The sequence below is a fragment of the Dermacentor andersoni genome, chromosome 2 (assembly GCF_023375885.2).
Source record: "Dermacentor andersoni chromosome 2, qqDerAnde1_hic_scaffold, whole genome shotgun sequence".
NCBI classification, from domain to species: Eukaryota; Metazoa; Arthropoda; class Arachnida; order Ixodida; family Ixodidae; genus Dermacentor; species Dermacentor andersoni.
The window spans coordinates 84,990,536-85,016,449 of NC_092815.1; the positions used below are offsets into that span (position 1 = coordinate 84,990,536).

At 42.9% G+C, this 25,914-nt stretch overlaps 1 protein-coding gene across 1 annotated transcript in view; it reads left to right on the plus strand.

The window, feature by feature from the left end:
- Positions 1-25,914, plus strand: part of LOC126541716 (gamma-tubulin complex component 3 homolog) — a 59,984-nt gene that overhangs the window by 23,412 nt on the left and 10,658 nt on the right. Inside the window, exons 14-21 of the mRNA XM_072286459.1 lie at positions 7,766-7,953; positions 8,288-8,352; positions 11,315-11,450; positions 13,359-13,427; positions 14,578-14,719; positions 16,363-16,451; positions 18,357-18,488; positions 21,649-21,792. Coding sequence (XP_072142560.1) covers positions 7,766-7,953; positions 8,288-8,352; positions 11,315-11,450; positions 13,359-13,427; positions 14,578-14,719; positions 16,363-16,451; positions 18,357-18,488; positions 21,649-21,792 — 965 coding nt within the window. The remainder of the gene's footprint in view (positions 1-7,765; positions 7,954-8,287; positions 8,353-11,314; positions 11,451-13,358; positions 13,428-14,577; positions 14,720-16,362; positions 16,452-18,356; positions 18,489-21,648; positions 21,793-25,914) is intronic.

Below are 25,914 nucleotides of genomic sequence, written 5' to 3' on the forward strand. Positions count from 1 at the left end.
GTGAAAAACTTGCAGCATTTGTCAGATTGCTAAACAAGGTACAACCAGTTCTCCCGTGTCTCGCAAGAAAGATGAATGTGTAGTGGCTTCATCTGTCCACAAGCGCTTGCTTGTAAACATATTAAGTGCTCACCTATAAGAGAACCATGCGACAACCATTTTGCGGTAACAATTTGCGAGATTAGAAATGACGTAGAATTCAGTTTTTGTGACACTGGTAACCCGAAACAGCACATGGCGAATACTCGTAGGCCATCACAGTGGTATCCACCCTAGCGTGAAGCGAAAAAAGATCAGTTCTGGCCAGAGCCGATAGGTGACAACTCAATCAAGGAACATTATTTAGAACTCGAGAGAGGTAGCAGCAGCTCCGCTAGATGGCGCTTCATTCCAAAACAGCGAAATCTTTCTAACGTGTGGTTGCACGGTAGCGACTTCCAGAGGGTCATTGAGAGTCACTATGACAGGGAAATACTAAATGCATAAAAATATCATATAAAGCTTTTGTGAATTGGTAGCTTGTGAATCGGCATTACAAAAAAAAATTTTTTCGCGCAACTTTTTTTCAACTTCATGGCCATGCTTAACTTTAGCCTTGACTTTTCTGTTGAGTTCATTGTTGCATGCTTGCATTTCAGAAGCAGACTAGATGTATCGAGATTTTTGTAAGGACTGAATGTGGAATGGATCTTTGCAGTCATTGCATTACTTGCCCTAAATCTTGATGCTGTACCACATAGCAATAATAAATCACCTTTTTGCCATAGCTGTAGGCGTCTTATACCCCACGTACCACAGAGACAATAGCTCCAGATCGTTATAGTTAATAAATGTGAAGAAAAGGTAATAGTTTTGTACAGCACACAATAGCAAAGTAAATATAGGTATGTGCACAAAACGAAAGTTGTTTTTTATGGACGGTGCTCTGTGGTACAAGTGAGTGTATGACATCCATGGCTGCAAAATGAACATTTTCTGAGAGTCAGTGCTATTTTTGTTTATACTTTTTTGCATTAATGTCTGCGTTTGTGTGTGCTTCATAAGTACGAGTGAAATATGCCGTGCTGGCAAGCCCAAGCAACCTTTCTTTATTTCTTCTTCCTTTCTTTTTCTTTATTTGAAAGTTGCCCTATCACATAAAGCCATATGACTATACGTATTGTCTTTATGGTAGGCTGTGCCATATAATTATATCGCATTTGGTACAAATTTTTATTTATTTGTTTATTCAATACTGCTAGCCAGGGTGTCAAGCCTTAAAGGGACCCTGAATTGATTTTGACGATTTTGTACAAATGTACCAAGTCGTTAGAGTAGGTCCTTATGATCATTAATTGACCCATCTAAGTGCTCCGCATAAAGCATGTAGGTAATTTATTATAAGATTTTAAAAATGTACATCGCTCGGCTGAATTTTAAGCCGCCGCTACCCATTTGACGTCATTTTCCCCAATGACGTTAGTAGGGCGAGCTATCAGATTGGCTGCCCAGGGCGCGTCATCAATAATTTTTTCAACTTTATGCTGATCAAATGTTGTTCGTAATAGTTGGAATGTTGTTAGTTAATTTGTTTCTATAAAAAAAAAGTAACAGAAAGAGAATGCACAAAAACAATTTCTCACTACGCTTAAGCACTTCCGGCACACAGCAAGCATCGTCTGCTCACGTTACAATATTTTCCATTTTGACGAGAGCTCCACGGTCACAGTCGGTCTCAGTCTTTTCACAAGCACCATGATTCGGCTTTGTTGCGTTGTGGGCCGCAAACGTAGTGACTGGCAATATCAAGCTGTGACATCGTGTCCCTCTGCAAGGCATCAGATGAGCGGACTAGCTGCAGCGCATCAGACTGCCGCTATCCGATCAGCGCCAGGATTTGTGCGTTTGCGGCCGTCACTTTACACCAGAGGATTACTACTGCAACAGCATTTCGCAAGTCCGGTATTCGGGTAAACGCAAGTGCAAGGAGACAGGGCCTGGCCATTTGACCGTGGCGTTTCACGGGATAAGCAGAATCGCGAATGTGAATGGTCTGCATGGTGCAGCCACCTGGTGGCATAGAGCTCAACCACACACAGTAGCAGTAACGAAATGTATTCTTTGCTGTTGGTGTAACTTTTGCGCAGAAGTGTAATCATCAGCACATTGTTTTTGTAATTGTTTAAAATGTTTTACACTTAGTTAGAGCACTATTAGCGCTTTATTTGGCTGGTTAAACTCTGTGCTAACAGGTGGATGGACCGTGCAGACCGATCAGGCCGCTCACATACGTCTACGCTAAAGTTCCTTCATCAGCTTGAGTTTATGCCTCCAGCTATCCGTCGAAACGCCCAGCTCGCCTGTGGTTACCGGAATATCAGACACATTTGGCGCTACGACAGAATGCTCACAATGCACGCTGCTTTGATAGCTCTCGCTTTGGGGTTGACTGCCAAGCAGCTGGCGGAGAGTTCGGAGAGGCTTTGCGTGCTTGCTCCTAGAGAACCGGAAGTCGACGACACGATGTGCCATCGTGACGCAGAGCCAGTGAAGGTGGAGCTTAGCCCCGATCACTCGGTGAACAAGTTGAGGAGAAAATGCATGACTATGGAGGAGGGTAACTTGCAATCGTCCGTAGCTCTCTTAATATGAGACGCTCCACACAAATTGTGGTGTGAATGATTCACTTTAGCTGTACCCTACGCGTCTACAAAATTTGTCCGAACAGTTTCAGGGGCCCTTTAAGCAGGAGTGAGCATAGAAATTTTTTTTTTTTGGCAATATAGTTGCAACATATAACATCACGAAGACATGGTGAAAAAATAGAAAAATGACTGAACACAGAGAAAAGAAACATTACATTATCTGTAATGAAATACATCATTCTACAACCAATACAGTGAGAAAAAAATCAGGATTGGTTCCTGAGTGCACTTATAAATAGTTTGACTGTTTCACATCAGCTGGTACATCAGACATACAACATCAGCTGGTAGACAATTCCATTCATGGGTTGTTCTCGGAAAAAATTAATTTTTGAATGCATCAGTACAATTTGTAAAATCTACAACGTTATTGGAGTGACAAAAGCGCATTGTGTATTCTGATGCTGGTTTTATATACGATGCCTTATCAATCTCAATTTTGTCATAAAAAACTAAATCAAAGAATTTCAGCGTTTCCTTATTTCTACTTCTTTGTAACCCTTCAAGTTCCACTTTTTGTAAGAGGAGTGAGGGTGCCGTCTGTCAGCTACATATAACAATTAAAGACAAATCGGATAGATTTTCTTTGAACACTTTCTAGTTTTTTTTTTATCTTGAACACAGTATAGGGATCCCACACTACAGCTGTGTATTCCAACAGCAGTCTAATAAATGTCTTATATGCGGAAAGTTTTATGTCTGGCGTGGCGTTTCCAAGCCTCCTCTTTTGATAACTGAGCTTTTTCATGGCCCTTTCTTCAATGTACTCGACATGGTCATTCTGTTTTAAGTCGGATCTGAGTATTAATCCTAGGTATTTATGTCTAGAGACATCTGACAGAGCATGACCATCAATGTGGTAAGTAAACAAAAACGGTTGTCCTTCCCGCGTCACTCTCATTGCGCCTGTTTTTTTGTAATTAGTTGTTCTCTGCCAATTTATACACTATGTGTGCAATGTGGATAATGTTATGTTTAAAGATTCTTGATCACTCGCACCGCAAATTTCTTGATATAGTATGCAATCGTTGGCAAAAAGCTTTATTTTTACCGATATATTTTGTGCAATGTCCTTGATAAATAACAGGGAAAACAGTGCCCCTAAAGTAGAACCCTGTGGGACACCTTATTTCACGTGGGCTGAGTTTGAGTTTACTGCATCGACTATTACACATTGGCTTCTCATGGGAAGATATGCTGCTATCCACAAAAGTAAAGGCTCATTTTTCAGAATTGATTTGAGTTTGAGCAGTAATCTGGTGACTCACATGATCAAAGGCTTTTTCAAAATCTAATAATATATTATCTATTTGGCTATGCACATCAGCAACTGCTCCAAGGTCATATACTGTCTCAACGAGCTGGGTTACTGTTGAGAATCATCTGCGAAAACCATGTTGATTGGGGGTAGTTATGTTATTACTTTCAACTTGGCAGTAAGATGTTTAAATATTATATGTTCAAGAATTCTTGCACTAGAACATAGCAGGGAAAGAGGACACAAGAGAGTGATCATTGGCTTTAGGTACTGGTGTGATCTTAGCATACTTCCGATCATTGGGAAGTTCAGCGCGTGAAAGTCATGCTTTAAAAATCAAGCACAGATATTTGACACGCCATTCAGCATACTTTATAAGAAAGGCATTTGGTATGGCATCAATCCCTGGCAATTTCTTAGGATCTAGACTAAGAAAAAGTGACAGTACGCCTTCTCCGGATATAGAAACATCCTCGATAGCTATGACTGCGTCATAAGTGGCGAAATCAGGGGTAAGGTAATTATAAGACATGTCAACTGAGCAAAAATAGTCACTCAATGCTTCTGCTATTTCCCTCTTATCAGTTACTACTTCATTGTTTACTGATATGCTTGTAATTGGACTTTTTTGGGGTGAAAGGTACTGCCAGAACTTATCTGGTGACGTTAGAAGGAAATTCTTCAAATCTTCACTTTGATGTCTTTATTTCGCTTTCTTCAAACTGTCTTTTAGCTTTATACACATCTCAGTTGTTTTGTCTATGCCAGACACTGATGGTCTAGTTTTTTGCTGTTTTTTTACCTTTTTTACTTTACGTTCTAGGCATACAATTTCTTTTGTCACACAAGGGTTCGATTGGTTGAATACCTTGCACTTATGTGAAATGAAATTATTAATACAGTTTGTCACCAGGGCCTTGAAAAACCAGCACAATTCGTCGGCAGTGCACTCATTTTGTTCAAAAAGTGTCGAAAAATAAGAGAATGAATCGTCTAAAGTGTCTATAATGTCCACGTCACTAGCTCGTGAAAACACAGGTACAATGATACTCTTTTTATCGAACTTAACAAAGCATAGCTAGATGGTTAGAGATACTATCTTATGGTCCAAAATGCCATCATATATTTGCGCATCTGGACTATGGTGGCATATGCCTCTGCTGGCAAGTAAACTATCTAAAATTTGCTAGAGTTGCTTTGAATACAAGTAGGCATCTTTCCCGACTGCGTCAGATCATGGTACTGTAAAACACCAAGAAAAGGTACGAAACCACTTGAAAAGGCACCTGGAAACTCATCTGCCCAACTCACCATAGGAAAATTAAGATCACTGGCTATTGAAATGTTGCAATCACTGGTTTTGTACATGCACAAATATTTGTTCAACTGATCCACAAACTCGTGACAACAATTGGGTGGATGATAAAAACCCCCGTGACCATAGTCATCTAGAAAAACTTCAACGATAACATGTTTGATTCCTTTGATATCGGTCAATTGCATCACACTTAGTGATTCTTGGAACAAAATGGCGGCGACGCCGTTGCAGGAATCTTTGTCATTACGGTATATCATGCAGCCCGGTGGTGCTATTTCATAATCATTAATACCTTGGTGTAACCAAGTTTCTGTTATTATTAGTACATGTGGCTTGTGAACGCTTTCTAGATCGACAGCTTCATTTACTAAGCTTCGGGCATTTATGTTCAGACATCGAAACTGTTTTGTTACTTCGCTTTTACGTCACTGTTTATCACGAAGCCTGCTGCTGCGTCGATTAAAACCATTTTCATATGAAGACTGTCCCATTCATACATGTGATTATCAATTCTAATCTTGTTGTATGTTAGTTTCACCTTAGCACCTGCTTTTCCATGAGTGGACGGACTATCCCACAAGTTCTTCCGGATTTGCCTGGTGACTGCCAAGAACTCCTCTGACACTGAAAAAGCAGTTCCTTTTAGCTTGAAGCAGATTTTCAGCAAGCTTCTTTTTGTTCCGGTTGTCTATTAATTTTTAAATTACCGGTCTTAGTTTATTTGGCTGCATGCACCATATACTATGAAGTCTTTCCACAGGATTCACTTCTACACCGACATTATTTTTTAACAAATCTTCAGCTACGATTGATTCAGCTGTGTTTCTTCTGATCTTTTGGGGATTCCAAAAGCCAGAAGATTGTTTCACCTACTTCTGTCTTCAAAACTCGCTAGCTTTTTTTCCAATCCCTGAACAGTTTTTTTCAAGACTGGATACTTTGGTAACCAGTTCCTTAACAACTGACATTTATGTTTCAACCTTCTTAAGTTTCAACTCTCTTGCATCTGATCTTTTATGCGTGGTCTTTTGACATTCAATAAGTTCCTTTAATAATTGTTCAGTAGACGGACCTGGATTGGATTCTATGTCGTCACAAAGTTTCAGTAATGACAACACTATATTTCGTACATGCAGGCAACACAAACACAAGCTGTTGGGGCATGTCAACTGGGTAAAGCAGGGGTCATTAGATTTGACTGCAGAATGCTTGTTACTAACCTGCCATGAAATGAAGTAACGGGTTGGTCACAGCTGTGAAAGGCGGCCAGCCGACGTGCCCACTAGAAGCAATCCAAGAAGTCGAGTTGCTTATATAGGTGGTAGTCGATGATCACGGTGGCATCCAAAAATTCAGGCACACTGAAGTCTCTTGTGCACAGTCACCAAGATAGAAGGGTCCAATGTTGGCGAAATCTATTGTCTTGAGGGATCCGTTGGCCATCCATGTCGCTCGTAGCAGGAGCAGCTGCATAAAGTAAAGTAACAGGTTGGTCATAGCTGTGACAGGCGGCCAGCCGACGTGCCCACTAGAAGCAATCTGAGGAGTCCAGTTGCTTATATAGGTGGCAGTCAATGATTGCGGTGGCGTCCAAAACTTCAGACACGGTGGTCTCTTCTGCACAGTTGCCAAGATAGAAGGGTGCCGTGGTGGCGAAATCCATTGTCTTTAGGGATACGTTGGCCGTCCATGTCGCTGCACAAAGTAAAGTAACGGGTTGGTCATAGCTGTAACAGGTGTCCAGCCAACATTCCCACTAGTGCCCACTAGTGCCCGCTAGTGATGGTGCCAATAGTGAAGCAAGCAGGGAACTATGGTACTGCATTTGGCCACTGCAAGCTGATCAAGCACTGCGCTTTGTGGCAGGTGTCATGATGATGGATTGGCAAAAGCAACCCCCTCTTTTGGTGGTTCTCTTGCAGACTTTAGGAAGCTATGAAACATGGTACTTTTCAAGGGCCTTTCAACTGCATTTGACATGTCCAAACACAAGAACCTGGAGTTTGTTTCTTTTTCCTGTTTTTCCAAATAATGTGTTATCACTGAGCATGTACATTTGCAAAATGTGTTTTGCTCATATGACAGTATTGTTGCTGTGTTATTTGGATGAACTGATTGAAAGCAGATGAAAACTGAGTAAGATATGAACACATATTTTTTTACTTTGTCCCATGTCTGAATTAGCACTGCTAATCCTATATCCATGCTCACCAACTTACCCAAATGGTACCGTTGCAGAGTGGCTTTTCATAACTGCAGTGATGTATGGACTGTAATGTGGTATCCTACTTGGTCTTCTCTCATTGTGCGGGATATATGAGGTTATATTCAGATCTTGGAGGCCTGATCGAGGCTTTTGCTCTAAACATTATTGTAAATTTTGTGCTCAACAAGTTGACTTCCTTGTACCGAAGTTGCATGAGGGCATTGTTGCCTCTGCACTCTATTTTTAAGTTATCAGTGAATGTAAGAAAAGGGTACTGGCAAGTGCTACTCTTTGAATAGCGCCCCCTGGAACTTCTCTTATAAGAGAGGTGCTTATATCTTGGGACCATGCTTGTGCAGTGGAGTGTCTGTTGGACGGGCAACAAGAGGACTCCTTTCTAGAATTCCTGGAACAGGCATACCACACACGCAACTGCCGTGTCCTCTCTGTGTTCAACACTGAGTTCAAGTTCAAGGAGCACCTGCAGGTTAGTATCCCTCTGCAGTCACTGCACACTCTCCTAATACACTGTCTTACAAACTACAGAAAAACGTTAGTGGTAAACAGTAAGCTTAGGAAGAAAGTAATGTGAATTCCCTATGCATCTATCAATTTATTGTCTTTTAACAGCAAGCTACATTAACTTCTAACATGGCTTATCCTGTCATGAGCAAGTGTAATTTTGGAACATGTGGTCTAGGAAGCCATGCCCTTCCTTGAAAGGATCTTTTTGAACAAATGATACCTTTACAGTGCAACTCTTTTTATCATGGAGAACCATAACTGTTGAGCAATGGTGATGCAAGTCTACCTTTTTTCAGGCCTTGCGACAATTTCTTCTGCTGGGTCAAGGAGACTTTGTCCGCCACCTGATGGATGTATTAGAGTAAGTTGAGCATCACTTCAACTATCTCTAACTAGTGTATACTTCGTTTCATACTTAGCAGGCAACGCTGCAGAAAACATGGAAGTAGTGCGGTCATCGATGTCTCACTCCGTGCATTTCACAATGCAGTTGTTTTTCACCTGTGGTGCTTTCTACAGAGAAACAATGTCTTATATTACAACAACTTGTGGATGCAAGTTTATGTCAAGTGACCATTTATTTGCGCACCTTTGTGCTTCCAGTATGTTTCACGCTATGTTTTGGTTGTGAGCACAAGGGTTGTGCTATGGCCACTGGTCACAGAAATGTGTCACTCAGCTCGTTTGGTAGTAAAGAAAGGTTCAGATTTCCTATGCCTATGTTGTAATAAATATGCAATACGTTGCAAAATAAAAGTATGAGACTTCATTTTACATTCAATTACACGGTGTATACTTGTCTTTTTCAAGGCGACATATGCTTTCCTCGGCACAGTACATATAGGTAGGGTTCTTCTAAAGGGGAGATGGAGTAAGGCAGGTGGGTGCGGCAGTGACCGGAGGTGTATTAGCTGCGAGGGTGTAGAATTGAGAATAATGGTGTGCTGTGTACAAGACTGGATACACGGCCGTATGTCAGCCGGCGTGTCAACGACTTGCCCAGCACCCCTCTGTTACCTGCTTCGCTGGTGGTCGTGCACTATTGTGTCTCTGAAAGAGATAGCAAAAGGTGTGGCAGAAAATTATGCTTGTGAAAAAAAAGAAAGAATACTGAAATGGAATAAATAAATTAAAAAAAAAGGAAACAAAGGAAGGAAAAAAACACTAAGCAACCAAATTAAGTGTTGTTGCCTATAGCTTGAAATTTAGCATAGCAAATATTCGCTATGCTACCAACGCTACTAGCGAAGCAGGTAGGAGAGGGGTGCTGTGCAAGCCGTTGACACGCCTGCTGACACACGGCCGTGTCACTGGCCTTGTGCACAGCACCTCTTTATTCTCAAATCTACGCCCTCTTCGCTAACACACCCACCTGCCTTACCCCCTCTTTCCTTTAGAAGAACCCTACCTATATATGCTGTGCCGAAGAAAGCATGTGTCGCCTTGAAAAATACAAGTCCACTTGTCGAAACATTGGCTCCCGCTTTTACCTTGTTCTCGTTTTGCTCATTGTCTTGAATTCCCAATACCTGCCTTCCATGTTTTCCATGGTGTATACTTGTATCTGTCTTTCATACATTCTGCTCTATTTTTCTGTTGTGGATGCAAACAGTGAAAAAAGTCTCTTTAGCTTTCTTAGCATTGCCTACTATGTATGAAAGAAAGTATAGATATCAAATAGAACAAGTTTTATGAAAAAAGCATGACAGGGGTGGGGGGTTGACAGTTCTATCCCCCTGTATGTAGATGAGTGATAATGTTCCCTTTAGCATTAACTTCCAGTGTTTATTTGACACATAATTATACTGTCAACTAACTTGAGGCACCAACTTATTGTTACATTTGTAATGAAGCAGACGCGCCCCCAGCTGTGTTGTCCGTGGTGCGTTGAGAAAGAAGGAAGACCCGTGCCGTGATTTACACGAGAGCTCGTGTTACTGGATTACACTATACTGTGCCTTCAAGCAGTTATAAGTTTCTTATTAAACCTCATTACACCTTCTGTTTTGATGCTTTCATCTCTAATTTCAAATTGTAATGACCAGCTTATTTTGACTGCTTTACAGACAGTCAGTAAATACACTAAAATTACCCTATTAGAATGGCATGTTGATCTAGAAAAGAAAATAACACACAGGTGAGCTTTTAGACCAGGGTTTGACGGAACACTGTTTGGCAAGGGGTATACATTTTCTTGACAGCAAGCAAACACTCGCCAAAGTTTGAACAAAAAAGATAGAGAGAGAGAGTTCTCATTTATTTATTTTCGGCTTTTTTTTATTTTTTTAACACTTTGGTGAGTGTTTCCTAGCTGTCAAGAAGCAAATGAGCTTTTGCCAGTGAAGTGCACAGTGCCAACTCAAGCCTGTGCTTTTTCTTTCCTGTTGGAGATTGGTGTGTAGAATACATATTGTAAAAACAGTTGTTAGGCATAAAAAGTGCAAAGGGTCAGTGTTAAAGATATCTGGCTGGTAAGAAGGCACATATGTAATCATCTAGAGAAATACTAATCAGGGCTCAGAGGATCCATTGCTAAGGAATTGGTAAACAAAAGATTGCAAAAGGTTTACAATGCTTGCGAATGTCCAAATGCACTCATTTCAAGCCTGCAACACAGATTTATGCGAGCTCTTAGTCTGCATAACGTGTGGTGATGCGCGACTCTCACGCGTCCCCTAATATGTTGTTTTCCAGCATAGGTCCCGTCTCCTGTAACCCGGCTCCACCGCGTAGCTTTGTGCCAGCGGCAGTCGGTCTGGTTGAAGCGCATTGCGAGAGATGGCGCGAGTGTGGCCTTGCTAATGAAACCTAATGGCGGGGTTACTTGGGTGCAAAAAGAAGGCTCTTTCTCTTTGGCTCGGGGTCGGCAAGCGGCGCGGACGTTCTGCGCGTGCGCCAATCCATGCTTCTGAGAGACCGTCTCGCGGAGCCTACCCCAGAATAGACAAACACGATTTGAACGTGTCACCGTTCGCGTGACCATACGCGCGAACGACCAGGCATTGGTGTCCAGCATGGGGCAAACATATTCGCTCGTTATCTGGTCGCGGTGAGTCGGACTTCCACGATTTGTCGCGCGCCCATCAGCATGTTTCGTGGGTAGCAACTCGGCTAACAAGCATTGATCTATGAAAGGTGCAATAAATGCCCTTGCGATTGTTTGCCCTACTATATTGTCGTTCCTTTGTCCCAAGAGCACGGGTCAGAACCCCACAAACTATACTGTGGTGGCTCTTCCAAAAAAAAGAAAATTTAATCTGATGTTTGATTTGCATCTAGTGTTGCTTGGCTTGGTGAGAACACATTTGTTTATGTCATTGCAGTGAGCAGCTTAGTCAGCCTGCGCAGCTCTTGCGTGACCACTCCCTGAAGGCAGCCTTGGATGAGGCGGTGCGCACCACCAACGCACAGTTTGTGGACCCTGAGATGCTGAAGCGGCTTGAAATACAACTCCTCGATGTAAGAATGTCAATAGTTAACTAAGGTAGAACTCCCATGAATTCTTTAAAACCATGTCAGGAAAGTGGTTGGTTTAGGTTTCTCTGCACTTGCTGTCACACGTAACATAGTTCAACTTGTATATATACAGTTCATGCCAGATATATTGAGCTTGAAGGGGGTCGCCAGTAGTTGTATATATTGATAACTTGAAATATAAAATATGCTTCTCCGAAGCTTATCTGGGATCTCCACACGTCTCAGGCAGTTTCCCGAGATCATGAAAAGTGGAAACTTATCGATTTGCTTCATCAAGGCTGCTTTGAATTCACATAATAGCACTTATTTTTGCTTTTTTGCTCGCGAATGTTGCAAGTCGCTCTTGCTGCGGAAAGGTCTCTCATGTACTGATCAAATGTTAAACCCAAACGCCCACATTGCCCAGCCGTGCAACCGCTGTGCGCGTAAAAGTGCTTATTGCATGCTTTTATTCAAGATAAGGCCTTCAGAGGAGAGTCATCATAGAGTTTGCTGATTTCTTGTTTTCGTTCACCAAATGTGACAGCAGCCCTATGTTGCGGCTTAGGGTGGCGTTAGGGCAAGGAATCCACCAAGCCCATCGACTGCTACTTCAGGTTGTAGAAAATGAAGAAAAGGGGGTTTATTAGCTTAGTTACACGGCTCCAGTTATGGAAGCCCACTGCATGCAAGAGCAAGTTAAATGTCTCCGTTCACATCAAGACCCTCTGTTTACTGCTTGAAAAGCCTCCACATTTAATACCGTCGTCTTCTCTAGGCGAGTCAAATAGGGAATCTGAAGACTGTCCAGCAGCAAATCACAATCGTCGACTCCGTTGCGATACCACATCCATGCTCGCAACACTCCCCAGCAACTGCGCTTCTGATGCCCGATGGTATGGATATGTGGCAGGATCGGCGTCATTCTTTGGTAGCATTGGATGTGGCCCCCCCCTTTCATCCTTAGTTCAGGCTGTCGGGTAATAGTGGGGTTGTGGCCTTTTGTGGACCCGTCTAGAGTTGGTGTCCATGCTGCGTTTACTCTGGATAGGTGCTGATAGCTGGGTGGTGGTTTACCTCGTGGAAAACGTTGTAATTAACTGCAAATCCCAGGTCGCCGTCATTGTTTGGTGGAATTAGATGGGGGCCCCCCTTTCATCCTTAGCTCAGGCGGCCAGGTAATGGCAGGGTTGTGGGCTTTTTGGGGACCCGTCAAGAGTCAGCGTCCGCACTGCATTGACGTCCGAATAGGCGCTGATGGATGGGCGGGGGTTTGCGTTGTGGCAAACGTCCAATTAATGCCTTTGTGGTGTTGAGACGTAACAACTGCCACATCTTTGTTATATCAAGCTGTGCAGCTTGTCGACAGCACAGTTTCCTATTAAAATTGCTAGGGTGATCTTTGGCAATGCAATCATTCAGCTACCATGGAAATGAGGTTTAGTGCATGGGTTTGTCTAATCTTTATTCTCGTGGCTTGAAATGTTTCTGTGGCTCTACTTATTTCGCTTGATTTGCTTTTGTTGGCCTTAATTTTCATGCAGTCATATACGTAATAAGACTGTGTACATGCATAATCATTGTGAATAATTGCATTTGTAATGCAATATTTTGTTAAAATTTTAATTTTCCACACCAACAGTCGTTTGAAGTCAGGAGAAAGACGAAGCTTAGGTGAATTCATAGTGTACTGCCCGTCATTTCCATTCTGGCTGAACCACCATTCTTGCAGTCCCAAAGACGCTGTTGCGAGGTCTCCCTCTAGTAATTTTTGTAGCAAACTATGGTCTGTAGTACTTCATATATGTGGATTGGTGTGAAAAATAAATGCTCTGACATTGTGCATAATATTTGTCACCGGCTTACTCTAAGAACAAGCCCACCATCTTTATGTTACCTACATTTTTGCAGATAAACCCGGGTGACACTGGCTGGGATGTGTTCAGCCTTTTCTACCGCGTCGATGGACCTATCGGCATGGTACGCGGTGAAGCTACTCCTCAGAATGGATGAGTGAAAATAAATGGTGGTGTGACCTTAAAACTTCTGCTCAAGCTCTCTTTGAGGTCTCAGTGTCTTCTCAGGGCTACTTAATTGCATATGAGAAAAAAAAAAGAAATAGTTATACCTTCATGCAATGAAGTCGCTAAAATCAGCACTTTACTTCATTCTACGGAAATTCTGTTGTATTAAAAGTCAACCTTAAATCGAAATAAGCCCAGTCCCCAAAGGATTTTTCTCACACAGGTGGGGCCGTGAAATCGGAAAAAGAACACAAATTTCAATGAGAAAAAGAAACTAATTTTGTTAAATTTCAGTCAGTGACCAAAGGTATGGTTTCAGGCCATGTCGATGTTATCTTTACATCAGCAGCACTGACACAGAAGACAACTTCAGTTCATCGGACTTCAGAACAGAGTTTCAGTCTTTTTGCCGAGCTATTTCAAAACTGCCATGTGCTGATAAAGATCTGCATGTTCTACAAGTCACAGTTCTTATCTGCAGGGTGTTAACATCCTTTGGTCGAGATCATTTGCTGGTAGCTGTGCATTTGCCGGTCTTATAGCAGTGGTTTCACGTGATAAGACATCTGGGAGCCAGCATCAGCATCCCACTAGGGCTAGTCACTAGGATTAACATTTTATTTTACATATCTAGAAACTTGTTACATAGAAAGCTGCTAAATGCTGAAATATTGCGCAGGTCCTTTCCGTAGATATTGTATATTCTGAAAAAGAAAAAGAAAGATTCTGTGCAAAGCAACAATGACGTTATTATATAACTCATTCTACAAAATATTTGTTTCGGTATATTTTGTAAATTCTTTTTAATAAATGTGTTGTTTGAGCCTAGTACCGTCGGAAAGAGAATATTTTTCCTTTTTTCAATTTGATGCTATAGACTAGTTTCAAGCCTGCTCTGTGAGCAAAAAAAAAATGTATAGACTACCCAGAAACTGCTGCTTTTCCTACGGACAGGAAAGTGTTAGCAGTGTGATGGACATAGCCATAGATGGATATTTAACTTGTGTTACTGTTAGTTATTTCAGTGAAGTTGACTGCCTATGATGAACATATTGCAGTTTAACGGCCAGCTAGACTTCCTGCTGAGTGAGCATTTGTGCATGCAGGTATTCACGCCATACTGCATGTCAGTGTACCTGCGTCTCTTCAACCACATGTGGAGGACCAAGCACATGGAGTATGTAGCCACAGCAGCTTGGATGCAGCAGACCATCGACCTGAAGGTCAAGAACCGCCAACATGCTACTGGTGTGTGGCTCCTTTATCTTCTTAGAGCACAGCTCTCAGGAAATCTTGATTTTTTTTGTTTAGCTGTTTTCTCGACTCGTATTTCTACTCGTGTTGAAGAAGCATGAGGCAAGGGAGCATCAGCGTGCTCTTCACAGGTTAACACTTCAGTGTAGGTTTATCTGATATTTGTGCATACAAATACAAACGATGCCTTAAGGTGTTTGAGCACATAGACAAAAGACAACAGTCACATTTAAAGCAACCCTAAATATTGATACAGTTAAACCTCGATATAACAAAGTAGGTAAAATCGGCAATTTGCTTCATTGTATTGAAATTCAACCTTTTATGCAAATAAGTATAGTCGCTGATCAATTTTTCTTACATGGAAAGGGGCCGCAGAATTTTCCGAATTATCAGGCAATCAAAAAAAGCAAATTTGAATGAGAAAGCAATTCATTTTGATGAATTTGGGAGTCTGCAACAAATGACACAGTTTCTTGCCACGTGGACGATATCTTCACATAGGCAGTACGAATTAAGCAAAGTCATCCACGCTTTTGTGTGCACTCTGCCCCCGCCGCGGCTGATGGCGTCACCCGCACTGGGACGACGCTATCATGAAAAGCGCCGGCAACGGGGAGCGAATGCTTTGTCTGCCTCTCGCTCCATCGAGTCACCAAAACTTTAGATTATGCAACCTTCAATACTAAACTCATGGGTACATGAGCTTACATGATGCCACATTGGCTCGGCATGCTCACTCTTTGTACACACGGCAGATTACCTCTAAAGCAGGGTGCGCAGCTGCGTAGGTGCTCAGCCACGCTTACAGCCATGCGCAGCTATGGCCGAGACGGGCGGCAGAAATTGCGAAGTGCCAATTCAAATACTTAAGTTAAATACTTCGTTATATCGAGAATTTCGCTATATTGAAGTTCGTTATATCGAGGTTTAACTGTATTTGAGTGCTTTAGCATAGGGATACTGTCCTACCATTACCGGCTTCCATGACTACACATCAAACACCGAATCTTTTTCATTATTAATTACTAGCAGTACTGGTGCATGGTACTGAGCATGATAAATGAGCATGGTAAATGAGCACAGTACTGCTCATTTACTTCATTATGTATGGCAATGAAAAATTTATTCAATGTCCATCGGAGAAAACAGCGCTAAAAACATGGACAAGAAAGGAAGAAGACAGGACAAGCGCTCGTCCTGTCTTCTTCCTTTCTTGTCTCTGTTTTTAGCGCTATTTTCTTCGAGAGATTCATACCAACGAGTTCGCGTTCAAACCCTCTTGTTCAAAGTATTAAACATAAAAAGAATGACGCACTTTAGAAACTTGGCTATGGTGGCTCTTTTTCCCTTCAGCAAGCAATTTGTTGGCCAGTACTACTAGAACAGGCACTGCCATCTAGTGAGAATTGTGAGACATTATTGTCCACTCTTTGAGAGCTCTGAAAGTGGCGAGATTCAGTGTGAGCACATTAAGGCACCAGTCAATAAAGTGACTGCATTTCCATGCATGTTGGAGCATGTGTTAAGCGATCTTCAAATATAGCAATTATAATATTAGTTGAAGAGTATGCTGATAGAGTGTTCCCTCGAACAGTGAATGACTGTGTGCACTGTGTTTGCATCTTCATTTGCAGAGAGCCGATGCATGCTTCACCAGTGCCACATTCTGCTCTCGGAGATGATTCACTTCATGCAACAGGTCCAGTATTACATGGTTTTTGAGGTAAGCATAGCAGTGCTTATTGCTAACCGAAGAGTGTGACTTCATTCCACAAAATGTCATTATGCCATATGTGCCTGAATAAACCACATAACCACATAGTACCATATGTGCTTGAACAAACTACTGGCATTGGTTTCCAAATTTTTTAGTTAGATTGTGCCTATTTATTTATTTTTGCTTGCTCATGTTTTGTTCAATGGTGCGAATAATGCGATTAGTTGGTCCACAGAGGCCAGGTAGTGTCATTGCTGTGTCTTCTTCCCTGCATGACTTCTGTGGTAGGCCATTATGCATCAAGCAGAACTTTGGTTTGGGCGAGTTGGTTCATGGACGAACAGTTAGGAAAGCAGTGCTAAAAAACTCGGGGACAGAGACATATAGTACACAGGACGAGTGCTGACTCACGACTAGTATTTGTTGCCATCACCCGTACATTAATATGTAGCACAATCGCCTAACTAAGAATTCACAATCTGCTTTGACAAAGCCAGTTCAGACAACTTATGATAAAAACATTCTTTTGAAGATTTCACACAACAAACGGGGGGGGGGGGAGGCGAGGGAAAGAGGGGGCTCTACTCCAGTGGCTGCTGTTAATGGCGCGGCCGCGTGGGCGCCGTATCTTGAAAGCGATCTGCGATGTGAACAAAGTGCGCGCCCGCGAGGGCCTCATCGTCAAAGCAATCTGCAATGTGGACAAAGGGCACCCAGTGCCAGTAGCTTTGTATGAGCTGTGCTTTTGACGTTTAGTTGGAGTTCAATCGAGAGAGAGCACAAAGGTAAATTTGCTCGCTGCTGCAGCCGCGCTTATCTTGCTTAGTTTGCTATCGCAATTGATGCTTCGCCTTTCGGGCAAAACTGCAACATTTATGTTTGTTTTTTACTTTGGACGTTTGTCACTCACTCTTTGCAATAAAGTTGTTAGACATCACGACGAAAATTTTGGAAGTGAGGCATTTGGGAGATTACGGACTTCAGATAAAACGGACGTTTTTTGTCGAATTATTACGGTCCGTTGTAACAAGAGTCGACTGTAGAAGGCTTGCTAATGCAATTGTCTCCGACTTCATAGGTGAAAAAAAGCTTCTACAATTCCGCACTCTGCTTTATCTTTCCACTTCTTTAAAAACTGCGTGCGCTGAAAATCAGGGGAGTAACCACATCGCTTAATATGGTCAGCTAAGATACCTCCAGTCTTATTGTGCACACTCCTCAAAAGTGTTTGCCCCAGGTGGCATTACCTGAGAAGCAAATAGGACACCCAACATAGTTTTTCTGCAAACCTTGGTACATCAAAATGAACCTTTTGCAGTACTAATGTGTCGGACCCCTACTGACATGAAAAAATATTGGTTTCAGTCGTGTCAGGAAGCATGCAACAAGTGCATGCTTGCATGCACTGTTTTTGGCACATTTTGAAAACTTTTTTAGCAGTTTATAATTGCATTTCACAACATCTGTGTATGAGGTGAGCACTTCATTGTGGCACGCTTTTGTGGCACAGAGCATTGAGGAAGGCATTGTGTTATTCACGTTCACCTCAAGGAAGGAAAGCCATTGCAAGTTAGTTAATGTGGTGATTTTAGTTCTGATGAGGAATGTATGCTCGGGTAAGAGCATGACAATAAAATGCTGATGTAGACCTTGGAGAAAATAGTTCTTGTAGTGACCATCAACTACGTGGTGCAGGCTGGTGATTGTGCACTGTATGAGAGGGCTCAGGAGTAAATTTTGGGGGGAATATTTCAGTCACAAACGCGTCTTTGCTCATATGAGAGCTATTTTGGGGTAGCGTGCAAAACACACAAACTAGTAGTTTGACACGGGCACCACTCCAAAGCAGGTAAATGCTCATGACCACAAAAGGTTGTGACAATCATTGAGTTATTTGAATTGTGAATGCAGGTGATAGAGTGTGCATGGGCCGAGCTGGAATCGCGTGTGGAGCAGGCACAAGACTTGGACCAAGTCATCCATGCTCATGACGACTTCTTAGCGGCCCTGATGACCAGGGCACTGCTTGAGCCAGAGTCACGGGTGAGTGCTCCCGTCTGGTAGCATGGAGAAGCATGCCAGGCGATCAGCCAGGCTTATGTCTCCGGCATATCATTAAAGCTTGCATACCTCTCTGTCTTGTAAGCAGTGCAGTTTCAGGCAGGACGAGACCGCTACTGTTACTGTAGGAAAAAGAACTGCCATGGTTGATTAGTGGCTATGATGTTGGGCTGCAAGGTCACGGGATCGAATCCCGGCCACAGCCGCCTCATTTCAATAGGGGCGAAATGCGAAAACACCCATGCACTTAGGTTTAGGTGCACATTAAAGAACCCCAGGTAGTCCAAATTTTCGGAGTCCCCCGCTACGGTGTGCCTCATAATCACATTGTGGTTTTTGGCACGTAAAACCCCATTAAGAAGAAAAAGAAGAAAATACTGTAGGAAGAAGGTCCCGAAGCTTCTTGTTTTCAGGGGAAACCTATGTTTTCCAAAATGTGCAAATAAACACTTGTGCGCTTGTCAGTGAGGCACACATACGGTAAGGTTAGGTTTGCAGCCCTACAATTAACCCTTTGAGAGCCGAATTATTTTGAAAAAAACTTTCCCAAATGGTCAAATTACTTTATTGCGGAGCTTGATTGCACAAAATGTATAAAGTCGGGAATAAATAGTAAAAAAAAATTAGGGACAGTATTTTGGTGTCGGCATCGCTGAGAACTGCAAAATGTTCAATAGTATTTCAGAGTGTGGTACTCCTTGAAACACGGGTCTACGCACAGCGCCTTATCACAGTCTGCACACCTAAAATGCGTGTCTGTTCTCCTCTTGGAGCAACGAGTTCTGTTGGTGAACACATGACATCTCTGCGTGCGGCTGCCTTGGGCAGAGGTCTGAGGCACCCTCTCACATGAACGCATTGCTGCAGAGAGCAAGAATACCTCGCGAGCGGTGGTGATAAACAGGCTAAGAGCAGCGCCAATCAAGATAGAGATCAACTTCCGCTGCCCTGCAAGAGAGTGCCGACAAAGAGAAAAATGACGTTTCGCGCGCCTCCATTGCGATCACGCGGCGAAACTGAAACCGCAAAAGGGGTGTTGCCGCAGTCTGCGCGATGTGCTGAAGCTAGAAATCAGTTCTGTTTATCTCCCCAAGAAGGTAGCACAAATTTCAAACACTTCTTGCAAGTCCTAAGAGGTGGCAGCACCTCCCAGTGAGCACGCATCGTCATTACGGCACGAAATTTCAAATGGAGGGTCGAAACCGTACCCGTAAGGCAAAGACCTTGCGGGACAGAAAACCGCCGCCGTACATGTACGGCAAAAACCTTCAAAGGGTTAACATTGTGGAAAAGCCGCAACACCGAAGTTGTGGCTGAGGTCACAGTTAGTGATATCCAGCTGTGCCTTATAACATTCTTTGCGCTTCACCTTAGGCATGAAGTCACTGTGCATCTCTGCCTAGCTGCCACTGTGGACCCAAATTGACATGCAGATCTTCGTGAATAAGGCCATTGGCGGTGATGTCAACAGGTGGACAACGTAAGCTCGCTCGCAATGCTTGGTGCTCCAGATCAAACCAGTGCAAGATACACAACATTCTAGATGGCCAGGTTATGTTTGAGACTGGTGCTATAAGTGTCGTGCTCACATGTGGTCACATGCTTTTTACTTGTAATGACTTGTTTGTGGGCTAGTTGGTTGTTGGGCTAGGTGGTCATGATGAACATCCTGTAATGCAAAAAGATGAGTAAGTGAGCTTTGTTTTTTTGAGACCCAGGTCAATGCTATCAGTAATTTGCGGACATCCTCTGCAACTTTTGCATTGATACTTTATAGATTAAGTGAGTTAGCTAATTAAATGCAAATAATTTGTGCACCTTGAAAAATACACTTGGGACTTGCATGGACAATGCCTATCGACATACAGTGAGCTCCGATTGTGTAAAACCTTTCATTTTTCTTTTATTTTTGGTGAAATTTAGTTGGGACAGCTGGTATAACTGGCACAAAGATATAGTGGGTTCCGTTTATCTGTTAACTATGTTCACCTTTAATTGCATGTGCAACAGTGGCTCAATGCCTATGGCGTTCTGCTGTGATAGCCACATCCTAATAATAAAAGAATTCAAGAACGCTCGGGTGCCGTGGTTGGGTGAAGGAACCTGAAACATTCGAAATTCATTGAGAGCCCTCCTCTACAGCATCTTGCATAACTTTTTGCTGCTTTGAGAATTAAAGGTCAACCGCAATGAAATTTTTCACTGTGTAAAAAACCTATTTTCAGATAGCATAGATACAAAACAGCTTCCTTGCAAAATGTTAAGTGGTGCAGCACAAAGCAGGACAGAGGGACACAGAAAAGACGAGGACAAGTGCTTCACAGTCGGTCAGTGTCTTTTCTGTGTCCCTCTGTACTGCTTCGTGCTGCACTACTTAACATTATGAAAAGCCAGCTAGCCAAAACCACCACCCTTCTAAGTTTATTGCAAAGTTTTTCATTGAAATACAGTGGCTGTGTCACAAGAACTTATCAAAGTAAGCAATTTTGATACCAAAACTAGAAAGACAAACTAAAAGAAAAGAAACGCCATTCCTGCTTGCTAGAAATGATGCAGTACCCAGAAAGTTGAGAACCAGCTCAGCATGACCTCCTATATTGGCTGGCGACTATGGTGCGCTGAAAGTCTCGGAAGCCATTGTCTGGAATTTGCATAGTATCTGCTAAACAAGAGGTGCAGACATCATCTGCTTAGGTGCTATGATGAAATGATTTGCTTAGGCTAATAAAAAAAAAAAGTGGACAGTCACCATTCATGCAGCTTTGCCAAAATTGCTTCAGTGATACGTGCTATTTATTTACAACCAATTTAGCCAGAGTGAGATTTTGCTGCAGTTCATTGTGGGCAACTTGAATGTTGTTACATTGTAGTGGTGGTGCAAAACCAGACAGGGCCAGAACTGTGAGTCCCGAATCTAACCCTTTATTGGGCGAACTTTTGTCCAGAAATACCAGCAGCACTGAAAGCACAATGATAGTGGTGAGCGCAGTTGTCGGTCTTCGAAATCTGAACTTGCGTAATGTTGTTAGACAAAACTCTCGCTACAGAATTGCTGTCAAAAAGCAAAACAATGTACGTGTGATAGTAATTGGTGATGATGCCTACAGCTCTTGCAAAAGTCTTGTGTTCTTCTCGTGTCCAGGATATTCTTTCCCAACTTCGTTCCATCTTCGACCAAGTGCTTCGCTTCAAAGAAGTGCAGGGGGAGCTGCTTTCCCAGCTGACCAGTGGCACCAGCAGCCTGCGGGCCCAGGCTTCTCTCCGAATGATCTCTGACTCCTACCAGGTTTGCTCATTCAACCGACTGTTGTTACATGCACAATGCAGAAAAAGTAATCAGTAGTTGAATACGAAGATTACTGGTACAAAATACTGTATTTACTTAATTGTAGCATGCACTTTCTTTTTCTGTAATAATTTGCAAAATTACATGCGGTTTGATTCAAGTACGAAGCCAGAACTGCAATACAATCAGTGTCTGAATTTTCAAACTCCGGGGACCGCAAAAACGTTTGAAAAATGGGGTCTGAATAAACAAAGGCATTGCGGAAAATGCCATTCTATATGTATTTCTCAGATGGAGAGGGTCAAGGATAGACTTTGCAATGCATCATTGAGGTGGCCCTGAAAACAGCCGTTGGTTAAAAAAAAGAAAACAAGGAGAAAGGAGAAAGAAATGTTGACAGCGTGTGCTGGCAAAGTAGCCGGCACCATCTTCAACTGGGGTTTTCAACACTCTTCAGAACACTGCCTTTTACTGTCCTAATAACTTGAAAAGCCGATGGATTCTCTATTGTGCCTGCACACAATAATGTCTGCTTGAATTTAGGCTAGTGTGATGCTATCTCTGTACACTGATGACAACCTACCAATCAGTGCGTTGGCGGTGCAGGTGCTGGCTTTTCTTTTTTGCTGTCCGAGTTTGAATCTGCCATCATGGGACGAACGATTTTATGTTTGGTTAATTCACTACAGACGTTGAGTTTGTTGTCAGTTTTGGCGAATCGTTAAAATGCTATTTTAGTGGAGGTGCCTGTGGCTTGCAGATCAGTCGATAGTCGGTAGCGCATTCCGCACTTTGAAGCCATCAATGAGGACGATGAAGTTGGAGTCGACGCCATGGCTGATAACACGAATTGGTTCAAATAAAATCATGGCGCCAAACAGCAGGAAGCATGGCAACGAACTTCAAAGCAGCTAACTAGGCCAAGCGTTGCAGGTCACAATGGTTGAAACAAAACAACTACACACCAAAAGCACCAAACACCATGTGGCTAAATGGCTACAGTTGTTAGTGAATTGGCATGCGAGAAAACTGGTTTGAGGCTGCGGAATAATCAAAATGGTGGTTGTGGTGGCTTCATTTAATGTTATTTCAGACCTGCGATCATGGCAGTAAGTCTAAATAAATACGGACTAGTATGTACAAACAGTTTCAGCATCTGACTTAACAGACATTGTTATATGCTGGCTCTATGCGGCACCAGAAAAATCAGCCGTTGACTGTATTGACCAGCTATCTTCAATGGCATTTAATATTTCTGTGATCCAGTCCAATCTACAAGTCGCTGAAAGGGTGCTATTCTGAACACTGCATGTGAAACTCTGTCACTTTGTAGAATTTGTCATCTTGTCATCTCTGGCTGCCCATGGGCAGCCAGAGATGATTGGCTTGAGTGCAATAACTGGCTCGGATGCAATAAGTATTCCTTTTTTGCAAGGGAAAACAAATTATCATTACCCTCTCTTTTACCACAAAAGAGCGGCAAGTTTAATATAGAGGAACTCACATATAAATTATTGAAGTATAAAAATTGAAGTGCATGCTACAATCAAAGAGGCGTTTCAATAGAAAAAATATGGTAGTTGCTGGTACCTGCTGAGGAAGCCATCAGTGTGGCAGTTCAACCAGTACAGGAGCAGTGAGTGCTATGTGTATTTCTCTTGGTTTGCAGCAGAAAGTTGGCTTCAGATGACCTTGTGCATTCTTCCCTTAACCATTTTTATGCCAAGTGTCTCTTTAAGAAACATACAAAACGTTGGATTAGTAAGTATATTTTTATGATGAAATCGCTATGACAGAGTACAATGTAAACTGCAAGAGCAAGAATTCACTTCAGAACATTGTGCAGAAAAATATTATCGAGGTTGGCTACACCGCATCATTTTTGTAGAAACTTTCGAGTTCAAGGACTGGTTCCAGCCTCAGGCTAATGTGAATAGACACTTCGCTTACTGGGAGCTTCACACTTAAAACTTCCTTAGGGAGTGACATCTCTACACTGCATGTGCCATCCTTCCCCCATACTGCTCTATTCCTTTCAACTTGCACCAACCAGCCCAGCTCATCTCATTCCTGCAGTTGAGATTCTTTTTTAGATTTGGCTTATTTCATCACATCAGTACAGAACAGAATGTACTTAAATGGTGTGGCAAAAAGAGCTGCATTTTAGCAGCTTGACTAGCCCTGCCACCCCTTACCCTTATGCATTTCCCCAAATAGGCATTGAGTTATCCATGATTCTGGGAAGTTGCCGCAAGAAAACAAGAGACTTGAAGAAAGGGACAAGACGAAGCGGTTGTCTCTTTCTTCATGTCTTTTTTCAAACACTTTCTTCTAGTCTCGTGTTTTCTTGCGGTAACCTCCCAAAATCGTGAATAACTAACTGGCCTACACCCACACTCACCTATCGAGTTATAGCTTCAACATGCATATCAATCTCTCTCCTTTTAGTACTGTCCAGGCCCGTTACAATGAATCCACACCCATAGTAACTTAACAAAAGTATACAACATACTTTCAATATAACAGACCAATCTTCTCTCTTAGCTTGGTTCGCATATGCAGTAGAGCCTCGTTCATGCGTTTTGGAAAAAAACACACACAAAAAACGTGCTAACCGGGAAAATGTACGCTCCAAAGTAACTAAAAAAATTTGACAGGCTCAACTATTGTTGACATCTACGCAATGCGAAATGTCTAGCTGGTGGTGCTCGAGTATCTAGCTGGTGGTGCTCCGACAGCACAAGACAATTTGTGTTGTACAGTATGCCTATTGCGTGGTGTTTTAAGAGGCCGACGGGAAACCAAAACGAAATGGAGTTGGTGGATGACGCCGGATGCTGCCGATGCGAAACGTAATGCCCACATCGAGCCGCCTCACGCAGGGAAAAGCGGCACATTTGGATTATCGCCTACTAAAAGCATGCAGTACGCTACAAATGGCGCTATGGAAACATGCGCTGTAAAGCAGATAGGTGAATGTGCTTATCGCAATATGGCTGGCGGCGATAGCTGTGAATGCGGCATCTGACGACCCGGGCAGATATTTGCTGGTACCGGAATAAGAAACTGTGCACGGCGTCATTTTCACGCGAGGCAGGTGGCTATACTGTTCTCGATCGCGCACCTTGTGGCTTTTCTTGTTCACGTGGAATCTAACAGCCAGAAAACATATACGATTGCAGTCTGCAGCAGGGAACGGCGGCGCGTTTCGGTTATTGCCTATTAAAAGCGTGCGCTACACTTCCGACGGCACCACACGCTGTGAGAACGGCAATGCGACCTATTGCAATAGGATTGGCGGTGATAGCTATGAATGCGGCGGGCGACAACCCCGGAGAAGATATGCTGGTACCGAAATGAGAAATTGAGTGTGCGCCGGCGTTTTCAAATGAGACTAGCGGGCGAGTATAGTGGTGAAGGTGCCGCGCCGGGCAGCTATATATACATACTGTTTTCGATCACGCACACCTCGCGCATTTTTTTGTTTCCATGGGATCTAGAGGCCGGAAAAGGTATCATACGATCGCAGTTTGGTGACGTACTGAACGTTTGTGCCGAAAAATCGTGCTTTCCGGGTACATAGGAACTGGTAAAAATTGAGCACAACTCCTTTGGGTCATTTTTTGTGTTCTCGATTGCAAGCGTTGGCGCGGGGAAAGCATAGGTAACGGGCACGTATCAACGAGGTTCTACTGTATTATAAATGCGACAAATCCGCCTTCTAACGGACCCGGCTATAACAGACTATTGGTTGCAACAGGCAGCCCTTATGGCAAATTTTGTCTAGACGGGGTAAATAAAACTTAGTTTGCTGCAGCGATTTGTGCATGTGGTAGTACACAGCACACAACTATTTCTGGCCACTGGCGGCATTTGTGAAAATTCATTTCCTTAAAGGAATGAATGCACAAGCGGCAAGCAGCAAAAACGCCCCACCAGCGGGGCGTTCTTGTGTCAACCACGTAAGTGGCCCTACGTTGCCCGCCGTTGTCAGCTTAGTGTTGAGCAAGTGCCAAGGGTGTCACTAGGCCTAACTATCTTCGAAGGGAAGCCGTATCATACGGCACTTCAAAACAACCACCGACAATTGCAAAATGCACCCTTTTGAGAGCACTTTACTTC